The sequence below is a fragment of the Dendrobates tinctorius genome, unplaced genomic scaffold (assembly GCF_039654945.1).
Source record: "Dendrobates tinctorius isolate UK_male_01 unplaced genomic scaffold, ASM3965494v1 ptg000011l, whole genome shotgun sequence".
Taxonomy (NCBI): Eukaryota; Metazoa; Chordata; class Amphibia; order Anura; family Dendrobatidae; genus Dendrobates; species Dendrobates tinctorius.
In genome coordinates, this window is record NW_027361679.1 from 7,470,956 (window position 1) to 7,483,235 (window position 12,280).

Sequence of the window (12,280 nt, forward strand, 5' to 3'; positions counted from 1 at the left end):
CCTCAACAGTCCACAGGACTTGTTTCCAAAATGCATCAAGCATATTTAGGTGTTCTTTTGCATATTTGATGCTGAATTTTATAGTGAGAAGGCAAGAGAGATTTTCTTCTGATGATTCTTCCATGAAGGCTATATTTGTGCAGGTGTCCAGAGTTTGCTATATCTTTCTGAAGGTCTTTTGCAGTGAAGCTTAGGTTCTGATTTGCCTCTATAGCAATCCTACAAGCAGCTCTCACTGAAAAGCCGGATTACTTACCGGTAATGCTCTTTTAATGAGTCCACGACAGCACCCACTGAAGGTATCGGATCCGCCCCATTTGGAACAGGAAACCCTACAGGAAAGATAAAAGGGGCGGTCCGCCTTTCCTCCTCAGCTTTGCATTTCAGAGTACCAGGAGGACCGCCAAGGATTAGGCAATGTCTTGTACTTATATCTTTACTTATCCAACTTTAGCAGATATACTTTTAACATTGATATTTGTAGCAGGGAGGGAAGTGAGCGGGTGCTGTCGTGGACTCATTAAAAGAGCATTACCGGTAAGTAATCCAGCTTTTTACCCTTCGCCACGACAGCACCCACTGGAGAGATTCCAGAGACCATCACCTGGGTGGGACCACCGTGCCAAGGACAGTCCTGCCAAAGCTTAGGTCAGAGGTAGACGAAAGATCAAGTCTATAGTGTCTATAGAAGGTAGAAGGGGATGACCAAATTGCCGCCTTACATATGGTTTCAATTGGAACGTCTCCCCTCTGCGCCCAGGAAGCCGCCATTGCTCTGGTGGAATGTGCTCTGATGTTTCCCGGAGGTTCTTCATTTTTTGCAGAGTAGGCTAAACGAATGGCATCCCTGATCCATCGGGAAATGGTGCTCTTTGTGACTCCATACCCTTTTTTACGGCCCTGAAAGGAAATGAAGAGAGCCCTACACTGCCTCCAGCTCTCGGACCTTTCAATATACTTTAGGACAGTTCTTCTGACGTCCAAAGTGTGGAATTTCTGTTTTTCCGGAGTGGAGGGATCTTCAAAGAAGGTTGGGAGGAGTATCTCCTGAGACCTATGGTACCTTGTTGATACCTTAGGCAGGTATGAGGGGTCTGGCTTTAATATTAACCCTTTCGCGCCTGAGCCTGTTTTTGCCTTCGTGACCAGGCCAATTTTTTCAATTCTGACCAGTGTCACTTTATGAGGCCATAACTCTAGAACGCTTCAACGGATCCTGCTGATTCTGACATTGTTTTCTCATGACATATTGTACTTCAGGATAGTGGTAAAATTTCTTAGATATGAACTGCGCTTATATGTTAAAAAAATCGAAATTTGGCAAAAATTTTGAAAATTTTGCAATTTTCAAACTTTTAATTTTTATGCCCTTAAATCAGAGAGTGATATCGCACAAAATAGTTAATAAATAACATTTCCCACATGTGTACTTTACATCTGCACAATTTTGGAAACATAATTTTTTTTTTTTGGGAAGTTATAAGGGTTAAAAGTTGACCAGCGATTTCTCATTTTTACAACAAAATTTACAACACCATTTTTTTTAGGGACCACCTCACATTTGAAGTGAGTTTGGGGGGTCAATATGACAGAAAATACCCAAAAGTGACACCATTCTAAAAACTGCACCTCTCAGTGTACTCAAAACCACATTCAAGAAGTTTATTAACCCTTCAGGTGCTTCACATGAATGAATGGAATGTGGAAGGAAAAAATAAACATTTAACTTTTTTTCACAAACATTTTACTTCAGAACCATTTTTTTATTTTCACAAGTGTAAAAACAGAAAATGAACCACAAAATTTTTTTGTGCAATTTCTCCCAAATACGCCGATACCCCGTATGTGGGGCTAAACCACTGTTTGAGCACACGGCAGAGCTCAGAAAGGAAGGAGTGCCGTTTGACTTTTTCAATGCAGAATTGGCTGGAATTGAGATAGGACGCCATGTCGCATTTGGAGAGCCCCTAATGTGCCTAAACAGTGGAAACCCCCACAAGTGACCCCATTTTGGAAACTAGACCCCTTAAAGAACTTATCTAGATGTGTCGTGAGCACTTTGAACCCCCAAGTGCTTCACAGAAGTTTATAATGTAGAGCCATGAAAATAAAAAATCATTTTTGTTCCACAAACATGATCTTTTAGCCCCCAATTTTTTATTTTCACAAGGGTAACAGGAGAAATTGGACCCCAAAAGTTGTCCAATTTGTCCTGAGTACACTGGTACCGCATATGTGGACGAAAACTACTGTTTGGGCACACGGTGGGGATCGGAAGGGAAGTAGTGACGTTTTGGAATGCAGACTTTGATGGAATGGTCTGCGGGTGTCATGTCGCGTTTGCAGAGCCCCTGATGTGCCTAAACAGTGGAAATCCTCCACAAGTGACCCCTTTTTGGAAACTAGACCCCCCCCCCAAGGAACTTATCTAGATGTGTGGTGAGCACTTTGAACCCCCAAGTGTTTCACTAAAGTTTATAATGTAGAGCCGTGAAAATAAAAAAATCATTTTTTTTCCACAAAAATGATCTTTTAGCTCCCAATTTTTATTTTCACAAGGGTAACAGGAGAAATTGGACCCTAAGAGTTGTTGTCCAATTTGTTCTGAGTACGCTGGTACCCCACATGTGGGGGGGGACCACTGTTTGGGCACACGGTGGGGCTCGGAAGGGAAGTAGTGACGTTCTGGAATGCAGACTTTGATGGAATGGTCTGCGGGCGTCATATTGCATTTACAGAGCCCCTGATGTACCTAAACAGTGGAAACCCCCAATTCGAATTCCAACCCTAACCCCAACACACCCCTAGCCCTAACCCTAACCCTAACCCTAGCCCTAGCCCTAGCCCTAACCCTAGCCCTAACCCTAGACATAGCCCTAGCCTGCCTACCTGCTTTTTTTTTTTTTTTCTTTACTTTTTTTTTTATTTTTGTGTTTTTTATTTTTTGTATTTTTGACTCATAGTAACGCCACTTCTCCTCTGATCTCACACTGGCAGATGATCAGAGGAGAAGCAGCGTTACTATGTGACAAGATCGCTGCCCGGCACATAGTAACGCCACTTCTCCTCTGATCTCACACTGACAGATGATCAGAGGAGAAGCACCGTTACTGTGTGACAAGATCGCTGCCTGACACAGCTGTGCCAGGCAGCGATCAGCTGTGCCAGGCAGCGATCTAGTCACACTGTAACGCTGCTTCACCTCTGCTCATCTGTCAGCATGAGCTCAGAGGAGAAGTCGCGTTATAATGAGGGAGATTGCCGGGAAACAAGCAGCTTTCCCAGCGAGCTCTCTCATTGGCTGCTGTGACGCGACGTCATCAGGACCTGAACCAATCAGGTCTCGATGACGTCGGGGGTCCCAGCATGCATTGTGCACCGGGATCCCCACGTTATAAGGTATGAGGGGGTCCCGTGGGGCACAAAACCGCCGACAGTAGATAAACGGGGCCTGGATATCACCCACTCTCCTAGCTGATGTCAGTGCTACCAAGAGGGCCGTCTTAAATGATAAATATTTAAGGGATATCGTATCTATCGGTTCAAAAGGTTCTTCTGTAAGGGCGTCTAATACCAAGTTTAAGTCCCATGTAGGGATTGTGGGTATGTGAACCGGAGTTATTCTTTCACATGCCGTAATGAATCGTGATATCCACTTATTCCCTGCTATATTATGGCCATACAGCGCCCCCAACGCAGACATCTGTACTTTCAGTGTGTTTACTGACAAGCCCAATTCCTTTCCCTTTTGTAGGAACTCTAAGATAGGGACTATCGGGACTTCTGCTGTATGAGATGCTGTATGAAACTCTAGGAATTTCTTCCATATTCTTTTATAAATTTGGGTTGTGGACTGCTTCCTGCTCTGCAGGAGCGTAGTAATTAATGATTGCGAAAACCCTCTTGATCTTAATAGGTGCCTTTCAAGTTCCACGCCGTCAAGTGTAAGTTGTCCACTTGAGGGTGGAAAAAAGGGCCTTGGGAGAGTAGGTTGGGGTTTGAGGGGAGAACCCAAGGATCTGTCACTGACATAATTCGTAGCCACGAGAACCACGGTCTCTTGGGCCAGAATGGTGCTATCAGGATTACTCTCGCCTTTTCCTCTCTGATTTTCTGAATCACTTGTGGCAGGAGAATCAATGGAGGGAAGGCGTATGCCAGCTTGAATCTCCATGGGGCCTGGAGGGCATCCAGTATGTCTGGGTGATCTGCTGGAGACAGGGAAGCAAAGGTCTTTGTTTGTCTGTTTTCCCTTGTGGCAAAGAGGTCCACTTGAGGATGCCCCCATAGAGCCACTATGTTCTGGAAGATCTGGTGATTGAGGCACCACTCTCCTTGCCGAAGTGTGTGTCGGCTTAAGAAATCTGCTTCTTGATTGTCCTCTCCTCTGATATGAAGAGCTGAGAGGGACAACAAATTGCTTTCGGCTAAGTCTAAGATTCTTGCCGCAGAAGACATCAGAGTCTCTGATCGAGTACCTCCTTGTCTGTTTATGTAGGCCACTGTGGTGGTGTTGTCCGACAGGATCCTGACATGTTTCTGCTGGAGCTGTGGAAGGAAATAATGTAGAGCATAGTATACTGCTGTCAGTTCTTTTAAATTAGACGAGTATTCTCTTTCCTCTCTATTCCATCTTCCTTGACAAAAGCTATTCCCCATATGGGCTCCCCAGCCTTGGGGGCTAGCGTCGGTGGTTAGTATACTAGATGGTACTATGACCCATGGGACTCCCGAGGATAGATGGTCATCCTCTAACCACCATTACAGAGAAGTCAAGACCTCCTGCGTTAGAGTTATCTTGCTCTCGAGGTGACCACCATGTCGCCTCTCCTCCTGGAGGATCTGATGCTGGAGTGTGCGGACATGATAATGGGCCCACCGGACTGCAGGGGCACAGGAATCTAGCGACCCCAATAGCGACATTGCCCCTCTCAGAGACATGCGTGGTCTATCTATGGCTGCCTCTACTTTTTCTTTTGTTAGTGCAATCTTTACCTGCGGAAATAGACATTTCTGGGTTATGGAGTTCAATTGGAACCCCAAAAACATCTGGAGGGATTGCGGAACGAGCCTGGACTTCCGTATATTAATGATCCAGCCTAGGTCCTGTAAAGACGAGATTGCATCAGCCACTCTTTCGGTACATTGGGTATCTGAGTTCCCGATTATTAGGAAGTCGTCTAAGTAAGGTACGATTAAAGTATCTTTTTGACGAACATAGGCCATCACCTCTGCCATCACCTTGGTGAAGATTCTTGGTGCTGTTGAGAGGCCGAAAGGCATGGCTGTGTATTGAAAATGACAGACCTTGCCATCGAATACCACTGCGACCCTTAGATATTTTTGGTATCTATTATGGATAGGAAGATGATAATAAGCATCTTTTAAGTCAATCCCCGCCATCACACAATTTGGAAAGAGAAGCTTTATGGTGGATCTGATTGATTCCATCTTAAACTTATAATTTTTAATAAACGTATTAAGCTTCCTTAAATTGTTCTAAATGTACCATCTGGTTTGGAAATTAAAAATAAGGGAGAGTAGAAGCCTCTACCTTCCTGTCCCTCTGGGACCTCTACTAAAACCCCTTTGCATAGTAGGCTCCGAATCTCTTCTTCGAGGGCCTTTTGTTGGGTCATAGAGTTAAGGCGGGTTAGGACAAAGAAATCATAAGGATTTTTAAGGAATTCTATTTTCATTCCTTCTTTAATAATACTCAAGATCCATGGGTTTGAGGATATTTGTTCCCATTTTGGATAAAAGAACCGTAATCTACCCCCTACAGGTGGGTCTGATTTTTTAATTTCTATTTTCCCTTCGGAACGTTGGACCCCTGAACATGGTACCCTTTTGTTTCTCTTCTTTTGTGGCCCATCTGTTTGGTCTTTCCATTTGCCTCCTTCTTCCAAACGGTCGCCCTTAAAGGTTCTCCTATAGAAAGGGATAGAAGAGTCAGGGAATGCCTTCTTCCTTTCCTTTGCTTTGGAGAGTATCTCGTCTAGGGCTTTCCCGAAGAGAAACTCACCCTCACACGGGGTTGCACAGATCTTAGCCTTTGATTGCGCGTCCCCCTTCCAGCTCTTCATCCACAACGCCCTTCTGGCGTTGTTCACTAGAGCTGCTGATCTTGCTGCCAGCCGTAGAGTGTCTGCCGACGCATCAGCCATAAAGGCAGCTGCCCCCCTTATCAATGGGATAGCGGCCCTTAATTTTTCTCTGGACACCTTTTGCTTGATTTGTTGATCCAGCTGGTCCAACCACACGAGCATGGATCTAGTGGTGCATGTGATGGCTACCGCTGGCTTAAATATACCCGTGGTAGACTCCCAAGACCTCTTCAATGATGATTCCGCCTTGCGGTCCAACGGGTCTGCCAACAAGCCTGCGTCCTCTACTGGAATAGCCGATTGTTTCGAAGTAGAGGATATAACGGCATCCACTTTTGGCACTTTGGTCCATTTTAATAGCTCCTCATCGCTGAAAGGATACTTTCTTTTTGAGGCTGATGGGAGAAAACTTCTTTGGTCATTTTTTTCCCATTCCCTCTTTATTAGGGCCTTAATTGCCGGTATTACCGGGAACGCTCTCCTTTTCTTTTCAGCCAATCCCGCAAACATTATGTCCTGTGCGGTTTGGGAACCCCTTGGTTCCTCACACCCCATAGTGCTTCTCACCAACTTGACTAGGTTGTCCACACTATCTAGGGGGAAACATGACTGTCCCTCCATGTCTGATGATGACGAGGATGTTAGTGAGGAGTCAGAGATTAACCCCCCTTCTTCTTCTGACTCTGAGCTGAGGGTTAACTGCTTCTTGCTGCCAATCTCTGAGGGAGTTTTGGCGCGGTTAATAGCCTGTATCTCCTCCCTGATTATAGCTCTAATGTCCTTTGTCGACAATGCGGACCCTTGCTTTGTCTCTTTGGTGCACTGTTTACAGAGCTTCTTAGGGTAGGAGTCAGGGAGAGGTTCCGAGCATAGCGCACATTCTTTATGCTTGGATTTATCCTTTTTCTTGGTCTAGAAGGGGACACCAAGGCGGGGGGGGGTAGGAGAGGTCAGCTTAGTAGGCAGAGTATATACTTTGCACACTAACCCAGTGAAGCCTTATATTACTGGATCAGATGGCTGAGACGTCCTAGGCCTTGATTCTCCTGCTTCATTCCTGCGGCCGGTGTTGCGGTCCCTGGTGGAGCTACCTCCTGCAGAATCCCCCGCTGGAGCGTGTGCTTCCGTTGGGGACGACATTGCTGCATCGCCGCTCAGCTGCGCCGCTGTTTAAATAACCTGCTCCTCTTTTTTTATTTTTTATTTTTTTCCGTCCCCCCGGAAGTGGCTCCTCCTCCCAGGGATCACCGCGCGCATGCCCGACGCTCTCTCAGCCATTCCGCCCCGGAAGTTCAACCATTACTTCCGGGGGGGTCAGGAGACTGTGCGCCGGCCGGCTACCGCGCCGCTTTACCGCGCGGCCCCGCTCTCCACGCGGTCCCCTTCTCCATGCACCGCCACCGCCGCTGGCGCCTCCATTCAAAAGGAGACCTCCATACTCCCCCTTTTTTTTTTTTCTTCTGCGCCACTGGCGCTCTTACCGCTCCCAGCAGCGGTGCATCCCGGTGCCGGCCGGCGCTCTCCTGGGTGAGACGGGGCGGCCCTCCCCGGACCCCGTCATCACCCTTCGCTCACCAGACGAGGGGGGAGCCGTCTAACGGAATCTCCCCCGACGCTGCCTCTGGACCGCAGCCCCTGCCGTTCCCAAGGAGACTGCACAGGCGGCATGCCTGGCCCAGGTAATCTTTTCCTGAAGGATATCGTGGCTCCATTTGGAACAGGAAACCAAAACTGAGGAGGAAAGGCGGACCGCCCCTTTTATCTTTCCTGTAGGGTTTCCTGTTCCAAATGGGGCGGATCCGATACCTCCAGTGGGTGCTGTCGTGGCGAAGGGTAAAATTTTGCTTTGTCTTCCAGGCCTTATCTTGAGCTTCACTGTTCCTGTTAACTGCCATTTCTTAATAACTCCTTATCTTTTTATAGCCTTCTCCTGATTTTCCTGATTTGTGAGCCTTCATTTTCAGAGCGCTAGGCAGCTGTTTAGAAGAACGAATAGCTGCAGTATTTTGATACAAGGTTAGAGAAGCCTAAGTTTTTATAAAGCTGGGAAATTTTCATCACCTGGCCTTTCCCAACTATGATGCTGAACAAGCCATAACCCTAACAGACAAATGTTTTAATCCCTGGTCAAAGTTATGTGAGCACACAAATCTCCAAGCGTGCACAAACTTTTGTAGTGACCCATTTTACCATTTTGTAATTTTTTTAAATGGAAAAATGATATATATCAAGAAAAAAAGGGCAGCACTACCAAAATAATACAGCAGGTGCAAAACCTATTCAGCAGTGTCCAAACAGCCAAAATGACAAAAGGACAAAGACGGGCCACCGTTGAAACGTTGCCATCTGAGGATCAGTAAAGTATCCACTTTTTTCACATTTGAGTGCTGCCTATTTTTTTTTTCATATATATATATTATGTGTATGTATATTTTAATTTTATTTTTTTTTTGCCTAAAATACAAAGGAGATTTGTTATCTTTAAATTCAGCCCTTTCTCCTTTCAGTATCAACTTGCTTAACTGTTCACGATAACAGTAATTTTGACCAGGGGTGCCTAAACTTTTACATGCTGCTGGGCAATGTCCAATCAATCATGATGAATTCCAGTGCCAGATTTGCTTAAATATTAATATCAGGGACTTACATATTTGTTCTTTATAGTGATACTGTAAAATTGGTGAATGTACATGAATTATGTTTTATTTATAATATTATTCATGTTAACTAATTTTCCCACATTAGTTTAGATTATATTGTTGATATTCACCCTTCATAACCCACATAAAAATCATTTTAAAATTCAATACTGGTAGATGTTACAGGGAAACTGTCAGCAGGATTGTGCACAGTAACCTATAGACCAGGGGTCCACAAACTTTTTAAACAGGGGGGCCAGTTCAGGTCCCTCAGACCATTGGAGGGCCGGAATATAGTTATAAAAAAATCTATGAACAAATTCCTATGTACACTGCACATATCTTATTTTGAAGTGTAAAAAAAAAAAAAAGAAATCAAAACCGGAACAAATACAATATTTAAAATGAAGAACAAGTAAAGTTAAATCAGCAAACTTACCGGTATTTCAATGGGAACTATGGGCCTGTGTTTGGCTAATGAGATGGTCAACGTATGGTTCCATATTTGTCACTGCTAGTCGTAACAAGTGAAGCAATTGTTCTTTCTTGATATCATGGTTTCCTAGGGATTCCAAATTGCTATTAGTAAAATACCAATATATATACAGCGGTACAAGAACCATATACCAGCAATAAAATTGCCCACACAGAGACATACAGACTGCACTGCCCATCAATGAAGTCTCATTAATGCCCATCAATGCATCCTTGACAGTCAGGTTTTACCTCAGGCTCAGACTGGTGTGTTGCGAGATTCCCCAATAGGCAGTTAAATGACCCCAATAGGCAGCATAGTCCCCAATAGGCGGGTAAATGTCCCCAATAGACAGTATAGGTTCCCAATAGGCAGGTAAATGTCCCCAATAGGCAGCATAGGTCCACATGTTAGACCGGACCCGACGGTAAAAAAAAAAAAAACCCCAGTACTCACCTATGTCTCTCGCTACTCTGAAGAGGCGCCTGCTCTACTCCATTTTCTTCTGGCACAGGCGGTGTGACGTCATCAGGTCGCGCAGGCGGCGTGATGACAATCACGTGGTCTGTGCTGCATGCGAAGGGCTGCTCATCGCTTTTCCTCGCCACCTCGTCATTCCGCCCAAGATTACAGGGCCCTCCGGCATTGAATTGTAGTGAAGTTCAATGTCGGCCGTGCCCAGGGGCCGGATAAATGTCCTCGGCTGGCCACATGTGACCCGCAGGCCGTAGTTTGAGGACCCTGGCTATAGACAGTGACAGGTCAGTGCCAATATACTGATTAAAATGATACCTTGGTTGATGAAATCCGTCTTGTGGTTGTTGTGTAATCTTTATGTGCAGTTTGCAGTTAATGAGATGCTGGTGCTCCAGGGTGGCCTATTGGGGGGGGGGGATCTACATTTGGTGCTCTGATTAGTTATTCATCCGTGTGGCTTATGACAGGTCACTGATCCCTTAGTGACCTGCCCCCTATTTTACATACTGAATATAATATGTTTTGAAAAAAAGAAATTTCACATGCATTTAGCCAGCGGTGGCGCCTGTGCTGTAACATGATCACATGTATAATGTCCATGTAATTATTTTATTTTTTGATAGATTATTTTTTTTTCTAAATACATGTATATCTCAAAATGGTGCCGCCTGCGCAGTAGCATCTATCGGATCGCCAATGGGTGCTACTGCGCAGACGCGGCCAGCGCCATTTTTGAGAGAGAATTTTTTTTCCTTAATACCTGTATATCACCAAATAAAATTATTACGTGGACATTATACATGTGATCATGTTACAGTGCAGGCACTGTCGCCGGCCTACTGCATGTGAATTTTTTTTTTTCAAAACATATTATATGTAGTATGTAAAATAGGAGGCAGGTCACTAAGGGATCAGTGCCTGTCATAGAGATAAATATTTTGCAGCCGACAACAGCGCGAAACGGCCGTCGTTCGTCAGGCTTAATAATAATAATAATATTATTATTATTAATTATTATTATTTATATAGCACCATTAATTCCATGGTGCTGTACATGAGACGGGGTAACATCAAAATACAAATATCACTTACAGTAAAAAAACTAACAATGACAGACTGATACAGAGGGGAGAGGGCCCTGACGTTGCGGGCTGATTCACCTGCTCACTCCCCTGTCTCCTGCATACCGCACCATGCACTTTGAGATGTTGATATCATCTAATATGGACTAAAGGAATTGAACGGGAAAGACCGGGTGAGTGCTCCATCTCTTTTCTTGTTTGTGCAATATACCATTACTCTATGTGTAAGCACCACCCAGAAGAGGTATTTAATGTGTAAGTGTGAGGTATCACTTGAAGTGAACGAAGCACATTCATTAGCCGATATATTTGGTGTCTAATCTTCTAAGTGGACATACAGCTGAATACCTAATCAGAACACCACATGAAGACCCCCCAAAGCCCCACCCCAGTACACGAGCATATCATTAACTGAAAACTAAAAATACAGATTAAAGAACAACCACAAGATGGATTTCCCCAACCAAGGAATCATTGTAATCAGTATAACTGCGCCGACCTGACACTGTCTGTAGGTTACTGTGCACAATCCTGCTGACAGGTTCCCTTTAAGTTACATCACGATCTCTTGCCTTTTAATATGTTCCCCATACAAACAGCGACATGGCAAACATGAATAACAAAGGAAGCAGCAAAACTGATGGTACTGTTTCTGCGGATATTTGAATATAACATGCATGTATAATATGTTCTCCAATAAATGAAAGTATACTCACAACCTTTTGGCTGCTTCTATTTTAGGGCCAAGGACTCTGTTAAACATTATCAAGTCTATCAGTGTGGGACATCAATCAAGTTCGGATTCAATGAATTCTTATCTGTAAAAGATTTTATCGAACATTTTGCTAATCAGCCTTTGATAGGAAGCGAATCAGGTATGTTACATTGGATCTGGTCATGTTTTTCTTTGTGCTGTTACATTCTATGGTTCTCATGCTGTCTTAATAAACCACACAATACAGGGATCATTCTATATACAGTACTATATATAATAAGGTTGAAAGGCTTCGTAAAGGCCTATTTACACTGGGTGTTAAACGACCTCCCATCGGCAGCACGTTTCAGCACCAACCAACATACCCCATTTCAAATCTATCACTATAAGCTGCTGCTGTTCTTGGCAGCGTGAGTCCTGTTTACACATCATTTTGTCCAACGTAGGAGCATTCTGCTCATTGGTTGGGTGATCAGTAGCCTGTTTAGACTGCATGATTATTGGGAAATAAATATTCTTAGGTGCACTCGTTCACTACAATCGCGCAGTATAAATAGGCTTTAAGAAACTTGTGGACAGAAAATTGCAAATACATTCCTAAATATGAAAGCAGCCTGTGTGGCCTAAATGTTCTAACATGGCCTGCAGCATCTCTGGGGTTTGTCTCCCACTGAGCACATCTGGGACATCATTGGCAAAGAATTGCAAAGGCAGCTGCCAGCAGCGAATCTTTATGATTTTCAACCATTAATTATCTCATTGATCGCAGCTAAGTCATGTAGTTG

General features: G+C 44.4%; 1 protein-coding gene across 2 annotated transcripts in view; it reads left to right on the forward strand.

Moving 5' to 3' along the window:
- DAPP1 (dual adaptor of phosphotyrosine and 3-phosphoinositides 1) overlaps positions 1-12,280 on the forward strand; it is a 169,274-nt gene that overhangs the window by 102,904 nt on the left and 54,090 nt on the right. For both annotated transcript variants that reach the window (XM_073589688.1, XM_073589681.1), the window contains exon 4: positions 11,522-11,655. In XM_073589688.1, the coding sequence (XP_073445789.1) occupies positions 11,522-11,655 (134 nt within the window). The remainder of the gene's footprint in view (positions 1-11,521; positions 11,656-12,280) is intronic.